Genomic DNA, 16,763 nt, shown 5'->3' on the forward strand with positions numbered 1-16,763 from the left:
ATTTCCACTTCTGCCCCACGTGATTGTGATGTAAATAGTTATTCTCATATGTTTTTCAACCTTAGATCCAATAATTCTAGCGGTATTTTGCTAGTGAGTCATGTCGCAACTTGAAAGTGATAGACAATGGCTGTGGCGTCCCACTAGAAATTCTTGGCATACATCAACAAGTTTTGTTGCCGACATATTGAGCAGAACAATGATCTTGTTACATCATACATTTGAAAGAAATAAAAACCTGTTTACTGGGAAAACTTCCATTTAAACATCATTTAGATTAGTTTGTTTCATACTGTGACGCTGTATGTAAGGAAGCATTCTTGACTGCATGTGAAATGTCAAGTAAGGCTCAAGACACAGATTTTTGAAACTTCTTCCTTTGAAATCCAACAATTTGTCAACCACAATTGTGATACCACAGTTTTGGACGCTACACGAGTATTGATTGTAAAGGCCATATACTGCCAACACCATCATCCTTACTGGAATGTTAACCACATCTCCTACGATACTTGTCTACATTATTTCACTTTTTTGCAGTTCGCTTCATGCTGATTGAGGGAGGGACTCTTGCTTGTTTAACCACTCCCTGTACTGAAAGTGGACCTCTATATCAGTTGCCTTCTGAGGCTGCCGGTCGTTTACGAAATATAAAGTTCTTAAATGTATCATTAACTTCACGAGGAGATTATAAGGATAGGCTATCTGAAGAAGAAGTAAATGGTAAAATTGTGAATATGATAGCAAATAAAGTAATTTCTAAATAACTGACATCACTGATGGTCTGCGTACATAAGATTAATATACACAAATCCTTTCACCTTAGTTTCTAATAGATACAGTAGGTCTCTGATATCTCGTTACTTATAGAAAAATCGAATACATGTTACTTCAACTACAAATGCAAGAGGCATTTAATGTTTGCCTTTACTGTCGCTGTATTACATGCGCCTCTGTTACAATGGTGCTGTGTCGTATGCTTTTGATTAATTGCTATAAAATTCATTCAACTCGGCATGGATTGTTCCAGCACTGTTTTCCTTCAAATGTGGAAAACGTATCATCGCACTACGCTCCGCTTTATTAGTGGGCTGCCAAATTTCGTTTTGCCTTCTCCGGCGGCGTGCTATTGTACTTTGTCACGGTGATTACAGTGTGTACTTGGACTACAGACCCACACCTGCAAACAAAGGCGAAACTATTGTCACAACTTGATTATTTTCGAGAAGAAAATTACAGTTTTATGACCACCCCCTGTGTGTGACAAAAATTTGAACCATTACGTGTTACGTCTGCCTACGCAACCAAAAGTGTAAGACGAAGAGAACCTGTAAGGATTCTCGTCTCTAAGGAAACAGTAAATGTTTTAGAGGATTAGGCAACAGAGTCAACACTATAAGTGACTCGTTTCCCGGGAATTACGCACTCTGTAACAAATAATGTGAGAGCAGCAGCTTCATCCCTATCAGTTACAGAAAGCATCATGTTTTTTCTACTCGGGACTTCGATCTTCTCGTCCTGTAGCGTCAATGAACTACGCAGCTGTGTATGAGCGATTCGCTCTTTGTCGCCTTTGTACTTACCTCAGATGGAACTTATTTCTCTAGAGATGATATGCCCTATAATCGCAGCACTCAGGTACCATCCGCTAAAAATCATCACATTAGAGCATTGCGTAACTGCTGAGCATGATTTACATTAAATCTGTGCAGTCACTCGTGAGTACACTGAATTTCTGGGAGACATACCCTCCTACCCCCCCCCCCCCCCCCACCCGGAGATTTTTTCGTCTAACATATCCCACTTGAACTTCGTTTCATATCCCCTTATGCACAATCCGTGTAGGTATGCATCATAATCATCAAGGGAGCACCCTCAACAAAAAATTTTCAAAGCACATTGTGTAACCCGAAGTTTTGAGGGGGCTGCAGGTTTCCAGTAAATGATGTGGCACTCGCGTTAGCATGTGAGTAGCGACAGTGGAATTTTGTGGAGGTGGTACTAAGAGTGCTTGTTTCCGACAAATGGTAACAATTTGAAATCGAACAGATTTGCACAAAACAAGGCTTACTCCATTTGATTGCTCACATCGCCACAACAGTTTTCCATCTTTCATAACGAAGAACGGAAAATAATTCCACAATTAGTGCATTCGAACATAGTGGAAGGCCTACACAAACGTTAACCAATGCAGTAGTAGAACGCTACTTTATGGATACCTTCTACGTCTACATCTATACAGACACTCCGTGACTCACCGTACGGTGCATGGCGGAAGGTACCCCGTACCACTACTTGTCATTTCTCCTCCTGTTTCACTCGCAAATAGAGCGAGGGGAAAGCGACTGTTTGTGCGCATCCGTAATCCTTACGCGCGATGTTAGTTGGCGGCGTAGATTCACAAGTAATAGCAGTGTCGTTCGAGAAACTAAACTGATATGATTCCAAAATATTCCTGGAAACACTGAACAACTACAGATCCATTCTGCACGTCACAATATTCTATCTTCTTGCAACACATAACAACTGTTTCTTGTAATAGAAATGTTCTGTACCATTTTATGCATAGCGTTTACAAAGCGTTTCCTGTAACACAGAAAGCTGGTGGTTTTCAATACTTGGATCATATAATCTTTTAGAAACATACGAAATGCAAATGTCTATAAGTATTCGATGTCAATTTTTTAATTCATTGCTTATGGCTGGTGAGAAATAGTTGCTAATGAAATATTTACTGAGGATACCAAACAATTATTATACGATTTCAGTGGTTAAATTAAGGTAATTTAGTGGCGACAAGATTAAACTGTGCACTGGACAAGACTTGTACTCCACAGCAGCCTTTAGCGCCTTGTGACTACCATTTGCACTCTCCGAGTCGATATCAGGGACCGAATGAAAGATTCAAATCGGCATTGGTTACTTCCGCATGTATCTGCTTCATGATACGCGTTCACGTAAATCATTATTCGTGTTCAGTTTTTATAGCATTGTCACTGCGTAATAGCAGCATCCCTTACTTGAGCGAGTGTCAAATAAAACTTTCTACATTTGCTCGTAACGCTAGAGCTTTTGCTTGGGTTTATCAATTACTTGAACTCAGGGGAAATAATCCTTGTTACAGGTACGGCAGACTTCTTTGGGATGAACAATTACAACGCGACTTTCGTGACGCCAGGCCTCAGAGGCCACAACCCTTCCAAAAAGCGGGACACCGCCGTAATTACATCGGCTCCTGAGGTAAGCTGAATGTACTCCTTGAACAAGGTGTAGCAATGTGTTAGTGGAAAGACATTTGACGACATATGAGTGTTCACAAATTGACGATTACTAAGACAAGAATATGGTGATAGCACATTTGCTATAACTCATGGCTCCATCCAGCCAGGGGAACAGGCTTTTGCATTGAAACACTGCAGGTCGTCATACACCGAAGCGCCAAAGAAACTGTAACAGGCATGCATATTCAAATACAGAGATATGTAAACAGGCGGATTACAGCGCTGTTGTCGGCAACGCCTATCTAAGACAAAAAGTGTCTGATGCAGTAGTTAGATCGATTACCACTGCTATCAAAATTTAAGTGAGTTTGAACATGATGTTATAGTCGGTGCACGAACGACGGGACACAGCATGTCTGAGACAGCGATAAAGTGGGCATCTTCCCGTAGGACAATTTCACGAGTGTACCGTGAATATCAGGAACCCGGTAAAACATCAAATCTCAGACATAGCTGAGACGGGAAAAAGATCCTGCAAGAACGTGACGAGCGACCACCGAAGAGAATCGTTCAACGTGATAGAAGTGGAACCCTCTCGCAAAATCCTGCAGATTTCAAGGCTGGGCCATCAACAAGTGTCACCGTGCGATCCTCAACAACGGAAACGTCATCGATATGCGCTATCGGAGCCGAATGCCTACTTGTGTATCCTTTATGACAGGACGACACAAAGGTTTACACCTCACCTTGGCCAGTCGACACCGACATTGGACTGTTGATGACTTAATCATGTCTCCTGGTCGGACGAGTCTCGTTTCAAATTGTATCGAACAGATGGACCTGTACGGGTATGGAGACAACCTCATGATTCCATTGACCGTGTGTGTCAGCAGGGGACTGTTCAAGCTGGTGAAGAGTCTTTGATGGTGTGGGGCGTGTGCCGTTGGAATGATATGGGACCTGTGATACGTCTAGATACGACTCTGGCAGGTGACACGTACGTAAGAATCCTGTCTGTTCACCTGAATCCATTCATGTCCATTGTGCATTTCGAATGACTTGGGAAATTCCAGGAGGTGAATGCGACAACACACGTTCAGAGTTGCTACAGAGTGGCTCCAGGAACACTCATCTGAGTTTAAACGCTTACTCTGGGCACTAAACTCACCAGAAAAACATTATTGAGTAAATCTGGGATGCCTTGCAACGTGCTGTTCGGAAGAGACCTCGACCCGCTCTTACTCATGGACAGACGTGCAGGATTCATAGAGTCAGTTCCCTTCAGCACTACTTCAGGCATTAGTCGAGTCCATACCACGTCGTGTTGCGGCACTTCTGCGTGCTCGCTGGGGCCCTCCACGGTATTATGTATGTCTACCAGTTTCTTTGGCCCTTCAGTATAGAAAGACAGGGAACGGAACATTTCTTAATCCCTGAAGCTAATAATGGTGATGAAACATTGTAGTTTCGTTCTCATTAATCAAAAAATCTATATTACCGGTTGAAACTATTCCTAATTTCGATAGTAGATTATCATAACTGTTTTTCATCTACAATGTATTTCGAAATAGTATATAATAAATAGTGTATGTTATGCGACACAGAATCAGAATCAGCTTTAATTTATTTTTTCCTACAGTTTTACTATTTTGCGAATTCCTCTATTAATATAAGCCTGCAGTTATTTATAATTTTTTTTGAAATGTTAATACTAATAATAATAATTATTATTATCACCTCCAAGATAACTAACAAGCCTACCTAGTTTTGTGCAATTCAGCATTGTACTATAAGTGCATTTCACAAGCTGATAAACTTAACAATAAAGTCATCCTTGAATTTAATGATTGAATATATATTTATATGTTGTCTTCTTTGTTTTCCAGCCTCTTTTTCCACAGTCGCAGCTATACAAATTGTGTAACCCAATGCTGTCTTTTGCGATTGTAATCAACGTCGTAGTTAGACTTTCATTACAGTCACAGAATATGGTATGAACATGTATAGCTTGCAAATATAATTTACTGACCACTGACTCATACTCAGAGATGAATAACGCTGAGCCCCAATGTAACTTCATGATATTCCCAGAAGAAGCAATAATCTATACCCATTTCAGAATTAACGAATACACAATGAAAAATTAAGACTGACACACATACAACATAAACTGTTAATACAAAACTAAAAATTCAAAGGAAGGAGCAGAAATGGTGTTAATGAATAGTTCAGCAGTCTCTAAACGTTTTAGCTTCGCAGACCACTTACTTAATAAATAAATCTTAGAGGCCCAGTAACTAAATATACAAGTATACAGATATACAACCGACAGATACAGATAAGGTGTCGTCAAACAATACCGTGGCCTGACTGACACTACAACCATTTGATGTAATTTGGCCGAAAGCGTGATCCGTTGAGACAAGCAGCGTGAACCTGGAACACGTTCTGAGTCGTCAATCTGCGTCTAGAGACGGTAGAGTGTGGTTCGTTTATGGTGTCCGTTGCGCATCATGGATTTTGAACAACACGTGAACATTGATTGCAAAAATGTGCCAAAGATACTCACGAAATGTTTCAGTTGGCGTACGAAGATAATACTCTAACGCTGAAGATTGTTTGCAAGTGATATGAGCGAGTTAAAAGAGGAAAAGAGTCGATCGTGCAACGTTAAGGAAGTCCATTAACCACAACAACAGAAGACAACGTGCATCAAGTCGCAAAAATTGTCCATTCCAACAGGCGAATAACGATTCTAGCGCTTACTGAAAATTATAGCAATTCATACAGGTCCGTGAAAAGCATTCTAACATGTCAAGTAAGTGAGTGCAAATAATGTTCCCATACTTTTGAATGATGAACACAAGGGAAGTCGTGTGTCCGTCTTCACGGAATTGAAGGTTCGTCTTCATTCAGATCCGGTCTTCATGTCAAAACCGTTACTGGATATTAAATTTGGGTCCTTGAGTATGACCCTGAGACAAAAATTTAGAGTTACCAATGGGAAAATAGTGTATCTTCTCACTCTAAAAGGTACGGCCGTTACAATCTAATCTCAAAGGCATACTCATTTTTTTCCTATGTTGAGGGCATAGTTGTATGAGCGTTCGCTCCACAGGGGACAACTGTAAACGCGTAATGCAATGTCTGGGAAACGATATACGAAGGAAAAGACCAGAAACATTGTCTAATAGCTTCCTTCTTCATCTGGACAGTGTGCCATGCCACATCTCACTTTTGATTCCCGACTTTTTGGCCAGAAAACGTGTTTCTGTTGGTCCACATCCGCCTTACTCACCACATTTAGCACCATGCGACTTCTGGCTCTCCCCAAAAATAAAACCGTGCTTAAAAGAAAACGTTTTGAGACCGACTCAGACATTGAGAGGGTGACGACAGAGTAGCTGACGCCCTTCTAAAATAAATCTTCAAGAAATGCTTCCATATTCAACATTGATCCAATACTACTTTAAAAAAAATTTAATAAAATTCCATATAAAATTATTAATTTTGTTAATAATAAAGTTATTCATTGTGTATTTAGGTCACTCCTCGTATATGAATCATATTCACTATGTCAATAAGCATAATTATTAAATGATACTGTACATCCCCCAAAAGCATTGAAAAATATTTTTCTTTGGTAAAGGCAAGGTTTTTATTGTCCTCACTTAACTGTCACTACAGTATATAAACTCAAAGTCGAGTGGTCAACGTTAAAACAAATCAATGGGATTTCTTACATTGTTTGTTCACAATCAGTATCTAGATTACTACCGTTAATTTTAGCCGCAAATCACCTTCCACATTTAGTCGATTTCTGTAGCGACTTTTTTCAAAAAATTAAGCTGAAAAGAATCGTTCATGTTAACAGGTTGGTGAAAAGCCAGTCATCGTCTCAGTACAATTTTGGCAATTGCTGCATACTATTGCCAAGCACTTATCCAGAACGAGAGGAATGGTGTTGTTTCAGAAATTGATTTTACACATTTGTCACGTCTTATTTTAACTAACGAGTCTTCTTTAGATGATGACATTTTCAATTATTTATTGGTACCATTCTTCAAAGAGATTTCTGATGCATCGTATTCCAGCCTCGGTTTTAGGGAAGTAGTTCCGAAAATAAACATTAAAAGGCTTAAATACTGCTCTAGTAAGTATAATTAAGGGGTTTCACACTCATACGAATGAACAAGAATATATGCAATTATGGTATAAGACAAATGACTGAAGTGCATTAGTATTAGTTATAAAAAATGTAGTATTTGGGAAATTAACTGTTTTCAATGAAATTTCTATTGAAGGGAAATTAACGTTTACAGTTAGACCTATTAAAAATATTTGCATAATAAGCATGAAAACACATCATTTTAAATTACTTGAGGCTGGATGTCAGAGATTTTAGTTGATCTCTTATGATTGTAGCTGTCGTTTCATTGATTTTCATTTCGTTGTTTCCCAGAAATAAGACTGGAAAAACGTCCAAGGAATCTTGTTCCACTTTTTAAGCACATCGCTAAAGTTTCATTATAATTACTTCTAGTTCCACAAAAAACTTATAAAAGTCGTTGCCCTCCAGAACGTCGAGGACACCGACAGATATGGAAACCGCCTAAACTAGTTTTCATCGATCACGAACGCTAAGAAGGAACTTGCACGTTTTCCATCACAATCTCCACTAATAAATAAAATCCTGACAACATTTCACGTCTCGGCAGCCACTGAAATTGGTTAAATAAAGTTGAAGATTTCTACAGCATCGCCAAAATCTTTACGAGACATTCGTCCAAACCGTTATCTACAGCAGCCTCTCGATGCTAACTTTGTCGACTATGCTAGTTTGAATGCAACGTAACTCGCGCCCATCAGTTGTCAAACCCACATTCTTTCTAATCTACTTCATTTTCTTTCACAGATTTGTCAACCGATTAGAAAAGGTATTCACCAGCTTATTCTGTCGGAAAAGATTGCCGAAACAACTGTTCTGCTTCAGCATTGCCATTCGACTCATGTCGACCAAAACTTAAGAAATTATCCCGACCAGGAAAGCCTGCACTTTCTTCAAGAAGCAGCGAAAAATATTCGCTTTCTTTCAAGGTAGTAGAGATGGCTTCTTTCGTATATTGAGACATATCATCAGTTCTTTTCACAGTTGTATCTGATAAAGGCATTTCATTTATTTCTTTGGGTACATTCTTCATCAAACAAAGCATACTTATACCTTTTCCTGCAGTAATACTAAGTTCTTCTCGCACTGTGTGAGGTGATCCCTTAGTTGCAATTAACAGAGGTAGGTAATAAAAAGCTCTGGTACTTAGTACGCTCCACTTTGAAGACTTTTAAACGGTGGATTTAGTGATAAAGAATTTCTTTTGATAGCTTGAAAGAGATCGAGAGGTTTTCTTGTAGATTCAGGATGTTTAGTTGATAAATGTGTTACAAGTTTCGATAATATGATACGTATGTTCTGTGGCGTTTCGAAACGAATTGCACACTGAGAATTAGGCTGTATCTCAGTACCAGAATACACAATCCAGAGTTTTGAAAAATCGGAGCTATATTTACGAAAATATGTTTCAGTCTTCTTTGGTGTTTCGCTGCTACTTGAACTAGACACTGACAATTTCACTACTCACAGAATCTGATGTGTCAGTTGTTTCATCAATTCCCTGCTTCTTTCCGACCGAAATTAAGCATCTGTATTGACGTGGGGTAGTAGTAACTAACAGCAGACACAACCCTACGATACAAGACACAGTCACTGATAAAAGGTGGATTTACACATGTAAGTGACGCAGCAGTGCCATGGGTAGAGCTTGATGCCACCAACGTGGTTGTAAGTAGGAAGTAGGAATTTACATGGCACTGTCCACATACACACTCCGTGGCTTGGCGTGACCGAGCTTTCGCAGTCCCCGCGGTATCTTGGGTTCCACATTAACATATCCCTTCTTCAGTGAGTTTCCTTACATTGTCACGAAAATTCTGAGCCATCGTTAGATGCATTTTGACACACTGGGAAACTATTGACTTAAATTTTAATTGTACAACTGAGCCTCAGTTGTTGGAGATTTTTTTCTGCCTCCATTGTTAGTGATTATCCGCCAGAGATAGGTAGTTTTGAGAAAATTAACAGGCAATATAATATTAACAAATCAATACATGCTCAGTCGTTGCAGTCATCTAAACATTTCCCATTATAATTCAGAAGTTTCCAAAGCTCATTAAATCCGCGTTCTCAAACTAAACATATCGGCGTTTTTGCTTTCTCTGTGCAGATTTGTATAAAAGTCTCCAAACAAAATACACCAGCGTTAGTGCTTCATGTGTGCAGTTTTGTATAAAAGCGTCAAAGAAAGCGAACGGTACAGAGAAGCGTCTGATGTCTGCTGTAACAGCGCGTAAGCAATATACACATTCACCTTCCGAAAATTACAGGCAATATCGGGTAACACCCTTCTCTTTAAACACCCTCTTTATTTTGCGACGACTTAGCTATAAAATGGCAGTGCCTGTACCAAAATCAGTTCTGCAAACCCCAGATGATGCAATGGCTAAGGCCTTGAACTCACATTCAAGAGACCTTGGTTCAGTTCCTGGGTCAGGCATTCAGTCATCGGATTTGTGCGGTCATCCATGCAAGCTCTGGAATGTTTCTTTCACAGGGCCTTGGCCGCTTCCTTCCCCTCCAGTAGTAATAAATCGGAGCAAAGCTCCATAGCTCCATCTCCAATTAACTTAACTTGAAATTAGGACGTAAAACTTCAATCGTCTGTCTTCGTTTGTTTCGATATTAAATGAGGAAATTCTAGAGAATCGTTCATGTAAACAGCTGTGTCCGAGAAACTACCAGTGAGCGGATGGTGGCGTGTTGTGTGTTTACACCATTAGCAACCAAGCAACGTCGCACGTCAGGCCTATGGCGAAGTACTTAGGGGTATACAATTCCTGCCGCCTGCCATGGCATTTAAACTCCCATTTGATTCTGTAATCATGGACGCTGACGACTGAAAGCCCTGATGCTCCCGACAGTTTTGTTCTTTTCTTCCACTCTCGATCAGCGTTCACAGCCCTGTGCTACGCTGGTTGCAGTTCCCATCGGAACCGCTGGAATACTTAAAAAACATTGGTGGTACTGACTTTGTATAAATAAAGTACCATCTATATTCTGGAACTAATGTGAATAGCTCCCAGCTAATAATCTGTTCAAATACATTTAAATAGTATATGTGTAATACAATGTAACGCTGGCCAATATAAAGAACTGTTTATAAATCAGTATAATGTTTAAAAAACGATTAACTGGGGAATTAGTTGAAGTTATTCACTACATCGAAGCACTTGTGTTGATACGTTTTAAAAAGGAGAATATACTTTACTTGTTATTAATATCTTCAGCGTCTGCAGTGTAATATTAATTATCTTTGCTAAATGGCTCGCAAATGTCTCTAAAATCTGAAAGAAAATGTGTTACACACTAAATTACGAACTTGAAAATAAACATTATACTTAAAATATTTGTCACTACACATGAAATACACCGCACAAAGAGCTTGTTTGTACACAACAAAATGTAATTTAATGCCAACTTTATTTTACAGCTTATACCAAAGGACTGTTAACAATTATGTCTACATTCTGTACACATCTAATGCGTAATATTATTCGTCATGTGATCCATCACAGGAAGGTACAGAATGGCAGTGGAAATAAGTGATACATAAACAACAAGTTATTTGGAACGACCGATAGTAGTGTTGAATTGACAGTCAGAGAAACCCATTCAAGTTCTGGGGTTACCAACGCACGCCTGCGTAGTAGCACTCACATCAGAGGTAACCGCTTCGAATACTGGTTGAAGAAGCAGTTACTAAGAGGAAGAGAGGTGGCGGCGTAAAGTTCCTATCAGTGGACATTGTACCATGGTGGTGGCTCTTCTCCCAAATTTATGTTAGTATAGAACTAACGCTGACTTTTTCTTCTGAGAAATATCCCTGCACACATACATTAATGTTCACTATAGACATGGGAGGTACCGAGAGAAGAAAGACGTTGGAATTAATATACTGTGTTATTAACTTTAAGAAACTGCAAAAATCTACTTTTATTTTAAATTATGAACAGATTAAGGCGTTTTTCTGTTAGAATGAGTATTAGAACAAAATGATGTGAACAACAAGGCCACCACATTGTAACTAATGTGTAAATAAAACCCCTGAGCATCCATATTGAGCAGACAGGTGCAAATAAGAATAAGTTATATAACATGTATCTTAATTTTCAGTCTCATGCTTGGGGACTTCGGAAACAACTTAACTGGGTTGCCACTCAATATCCAGGATATCCGATCATTATAACAGAGAACGGTCACTTGAATCTCGGAGGACGCAACGACACTGACCGCATCGAGTACTATACTGTGAGTAGTAATTTCCACACAAGTATAGTAACCTTTTTTATCGTCCGGAACTCATTTCACTACCAGCAATGTTCCGTGTTACTTGTAGGAATACCTCGGAGCCGTCTTACAGGCGATATACACTGATGGTGTTCCGGTTATCGGCTATACGGCGTGGAGTCTCATGGACAACGTGGAATGGAACAGGGGTTTCACGTGAGTAATAGTGGTATTTTTACGTGCCAAATGAAATAATACGGATAAAACATTATAATACGTACTAATCAATAAAGCACTGCACCATTCTGTAAGCTTAGTACAAAGCAGTGCCGAAATGATTATTCTACTATGTTATCTGAAAGGCTTCACTTAGATTGCAGAAGGTGAAAAATAAATTAATAACGTAGTGAGGAGAGAAAAAGGAGAGGTGGGATACCTGCTCTACAACACTGTGATAAAGTGCCGTGTGCTGGTACATTCAATTTTACGTCTCTACAAAGCGAATAGAGTAGCTATATTACTATAAATAAAATAGTTTGGGTATTAGGAAGAGTTAAAACAACTAAAAAACCGACGTTTTGACAATCTATACAGCTATCCTCCTCCGGTGACCACTTTATTCGCTCCGAAGAGGACCACTGCAAACACGTCCGAAACGTTGCTGATATAATTTTTTTTTTAATTTTGACAATGGGGCGAGCTATCCGAAAGGCGTTTATTCAACCTTACATCGATCTCGGTAACATATTTCTCTAGCAGCGTTTGTGGAAACAAACTAGATAACTGAGAGACTGAGATTCACATATTACACCTAATTGCTCAGACACTTTATTAGTACTTTTTTCCAAACGAGTAGCGATTCCGCTATGTTAATGGAAGTACGTAGAGCCAGATGGTTACACACACACGACACGAAATTCCCTTAACTTACGGGTCTGTGGTTTACGGGCGCGGAGTTGACTGACGATAGCGTTCCAGATGTATTCCACTGGGTTCCCATGACGCGAGATTGTTGTCCAGGACATGAAGATCACTTCTCTGTCACTGTTCTAAAGCGACTACAGCACGATTCTGTCCTTGCAGCACAGACAGTTATCTTGCGGGAATATGCATCGCCGTCAGGGAAGACATCAGACATCAGAAGATACAGATCGTCCTCAAATATGTTTAGATAGTCCACAGCCGTCACGGTGCCTTCGGTTGCCACCACAGGTTCCGTGGCGCCCTAAATGAAAGCCCCCCCATTGCATAATACCGCACACACTGGCTGGCGTGCGGAGCGTGGTGGATGTTTTGAGTAGCCGTTCCCCGGTATGACGGTGTACTCGGAAATGACCATCCATACGATGTAACAAGAAGAGATATTCATCTGACCAGACAACACGTTAATACTGAACTAGGGTCCAGTATCGATGATTCTGTACCCACTGGAATCGTAAATAACGATGAATTGTTCAACATGGAACGATAATGAGGTCATTTGCAGAGACTGTTGTTCGACAGAGTGCGCTGTAGAGTGTGCTTAAAAACACTTCTGCTTGCACAAGCACTGTAATTCATTACAGACTGCCATGTTTCATGATTTACAGAGCAGAATTTTCTCTACGCTCTAGAGACTTGGCCATCCAACACCTTGTCGCCACCTCGTGGTTTCACTCTCATTCAGCCACTTTCTACAGATGATCACGGCAGTAGCACGCGAACAGGCGGCCAGCTGCTCGTTCGCATTAGCCGGACCCCAGCAATACACCCCATGTCGAAGTTGATTCTGTCAATGAATCTCCTGATTTGCAACGCGTGCCGTTGCTAGAACCATTCCCCCTTTCCTTCTCGGTTTTGTGCTGGTAGTGGGCAGTGGTCACAATGTTCCGGCCTTCCGGTCTTCAGTGGGCAATCAGATCTTCGCCATCTTTTTCTTTAATTTTTTTTTATTTTCTTCACCCTCACCTCCGACAGCTACTTAATTGACTACTGTTCTTTTGTCGCGTATAAGTTACGTTTTTCCACAGGCCTGCTACCGAACGAAGTGGCACAGTTACTACAACACTTAGTTCACATTCTTGAGAGAATCAGTTCCAATCTCCGTCGAACCATCAGATTTAGGTTTCCAGTGGCCCCCTAAGCTGTTTAAGTCGAGTACCAACATAGTTTCGTTTAGAAGGACAAGGTGTTTCCTTCCGAAACTTCCACAGTCGGAGCTTTTTCTCCGACATCAACGAAAGTTAAATGCTTATCTTCCTTTTTTTCATTTCATACATGTGCGATTTATCTTCAACCTACACACAGACTACTGAAGGCGGGACATTGTGTATTCAATGAATAACATTACTTCTTACTTTCTAATACTGCTGCCGTTTAGGTATCACTTCCTCCAAACCCATGCGTTTCTGGACTCTTTTCCTGCATTCTGCATCTACATTTCATTACGACAGATTACTTTTAATGAAAATAGTTTTCATCAGTGGTGTCAGGATGCTCCATGTCTTCATTACGCGATCTGTAGTACAAGATCTGTGATCGCTGATCCATGACTAGCACTCATGTCATTTACCGTCCTTTCATCGGTTGTGATCTCCTAATTCTGCGAGCTAATCGTGTCGTCTCTACCGCTCTTACCGTTCACCAACAAACAACCGGGCTCAGGAACTGAATTTTCTGTTCCCTTGAGGCTCGAACTTCCTTTTTCACTTCCTTAGATGATCGTTCGACACAGGAAACTGCATCTTAACGCAGGGGAAGTGTTACAAATATGGGAATTGACTTGTAAAATTTAATATTAGAAAACAATAACGTGTGTGTGAGCAGAGCAGCGTTGGACCAAATCATGCTAATACTCTCATGATATGCTACAGCACTACCTTTCACCTCACAAAAACACTCATAGTTATCGATACATGTCAACCCAGATCTACGATGTACGAAATAACATTGCTTTCGCATAACTAAATGTCCCAGTTTCATGATTCATGTTAGAGAAATAGAAACGTCTCTTAATTGTTTCTTGCACTTAAGTTAAGAGGTTATTACTGCGACTGTTGTCGTTTTTTTTAGACTCAACAGTCTACATCAGTACCTCGCTTCTGGGTCAATGAGTCTAGTTTTCTTCTTTTGCTGAAGCAGGCCACTAAACTCCGGGTACAATATTTCTAGATACACCTGCCTGATTAGTAGGTATGACGGTGTGTGCAGCAGCTAAGTGATTATCGCGGTTTTACATCCATCACTGGCTATAACATCCAGCGGAGTGCTATAGCGACGCATCGCTACCTGAATTAAGGAGTGTCAGAGGTGCAAATTATCACAGACATTATATTTCAAGGGGAAAGAACTTCAGAATGACATGTGTAACAAACTAAATGCAGGGGAGTCGCCTTTTTATCAGAGTATTCACAATTTGTCATTTGCATGTAGCGCCCTACAATTAACTATTCATTTAAAATATACCGTACTCTGGTACACCAATATCGTGGGATATTTCCCGATGTTAACCGCCAATCTTGTGGTACCATAATACACACACCTTTTTATTTGTTCTTACAGTTTCCGGCGTCTTCCTTCCTCACAGTATTCAAGAAGTGTACGACCGTGATTTAACGTAGATAATGAATTCGTTGTTGTTCAAATGATATATCATATTCATTACAAATATTTGACATTTTTTAATGTTTTTATGTTGGTGGTAAAGATTAATATCGATTATGGTGGAACATCATTCCAATTCATCCATATGAACGCAATACTGCTTCTCTGGAACGTTGTGTAGAGGATACTACACCGCAGATCAAGTTGACATTGACTTATGTTATTGCGGAATGTGTGTCTTCTTAACAGTAACTGAATTTCATTGAAATCAGAATACCTTGATATAAATGCCGTCTCTGATTTCTTTTTGTTGGTTTCCTCACGAACTGTTTCTCTTTTCTTTCCTTTGTTTTATTTCATGTTGATTGTGAAGCAAAAGTGCATCTTGTTACCTGCGGATTTATAGATGGTAGTGCAGCTGAACACGGAGATAGCCGCTTTAATCTGCACTGATAAAGAATTTCATCCAGCAGCTCATTTCTTTATGAGTTACAGTCTTTCGTTATTAAAAGCTTTCCACATCATGGGAAGCGGCGTCTAGGCTGTTGGACTAACGCAATATCCCTTTCGTATTATATGTTTGCGGTAACATCAGTAGTTAGAAATAGTTGTGTAAACTTAACCTACAATTCACGCAACTTAGCAATCAGTTTCAGAAATATTTCCTTGTGTACCTTGCGTGGTAATGTGGGAATTAGTATGAATATATATATTATTGCAGATATCTTCAACAAGCTACCAGTATTGTTTGGTAAGGTGAGAATTTTGAAACCCAAAACAAAACTAAAATTAATTGAGACAACGCATTATTCGCTAGTCCTACTTAGTGTGCGAATGCTTGGATTACCGAAATGCAAACCCGAGTGTGACACTGAACGGAACAATATTCGTAGTTAATGTCTTGTTCAGTACAACATAGCCAGATGTAGCAGCTGATACTCTGAGGGTAATTTAGTCTCTGTCTCATCCCACATAAGTGATTGTCCCATACTTTGACATATGCATCGCCGCATCGTGACATTTGTGTGAATGAACACTTTCGTATTTCTCTACGCAGGGTTACGTTCGGGCTGTACGAGGTGGATACTAGCAGTCCAAACAGGACGAGGACACCCAAGGAATCGGTTGGCTTTATGGCAGAAGTCTTCCGCACCAAGCAGCTGCCCAACCAGTACAAACAGTAGGAGGTTCCGCGCTTACCACACGAGGCATATATTAGTTTGTCAACGCAGTGTTTTATTAAACCATTTAAAAAACGCAGTGCAGTTAAATGACGAAACAGATGTATTGTCAGCAAGTTTTGAATGTAAATATGTCAACATACTTCCTATGTAACCAAAATTCCAAAAATAAACTTTGTACTTTGATCTCTTGTTCCTATTAATTTCAGAAGTTACGGGAGTGAGTAGAAAGAGCATGCGAAAGCTGCATTATAATAGTCTCACAGCCTCACTTGCAGAACGAAGTAAGATAACTGGGAGTGACCATCATTGCTTTCGGAAGACTGGTCACGTAAAGAATATCGAACACATATATTCTAGTCTGCAGCAAGGTTTACACAA

The 16,763-nt window shown here is 39.9% G+C and overlaps 1 protein-coding gene across 1 annotated transcript; it reads left to right on the forward strand.

The window, feature by feature from the left end:
- Positions 1-335: 335 nt before the first annotated feature.
- LOC124805578 (myrosinase 1-like) lies at positions 336-16,385 on the forward strand. Its single transcript, XM_047266145.1, has 5 exons — positions 336-342; positions 3,125-3,240; positions 11,506-11,640; positions 11,729-11,835; positions 16,259-16,385. Exons 1-5 carry the CDS (start codon positions 336-338, stop codon positions 16,383-16,385), a joined length of 492 nt encoding a protein of 163 aa, XP_047122101.1.
- The last annotated feature ends 378 nt before the right edge of the window (positions 16,386-16,763 follow it).

Source organism: Schistocerca piceifrons, chromosome 7 (genome assembly GCF_021461385.2).
Source record: "Schistocerca piceifrons isolate TAMUIC-IGC-003096 chromosome 7, iqSchPice1.1, whole genome shotgun sequence".
In the NCBI taxonomy this organism is placed as follows: domain Eukaryota; kingdom Metazoa; phylum Arthropoda; class Insecta; order Orthoptera; family Acrididae; genus Schistocerca; species Schistocerca piceifrons.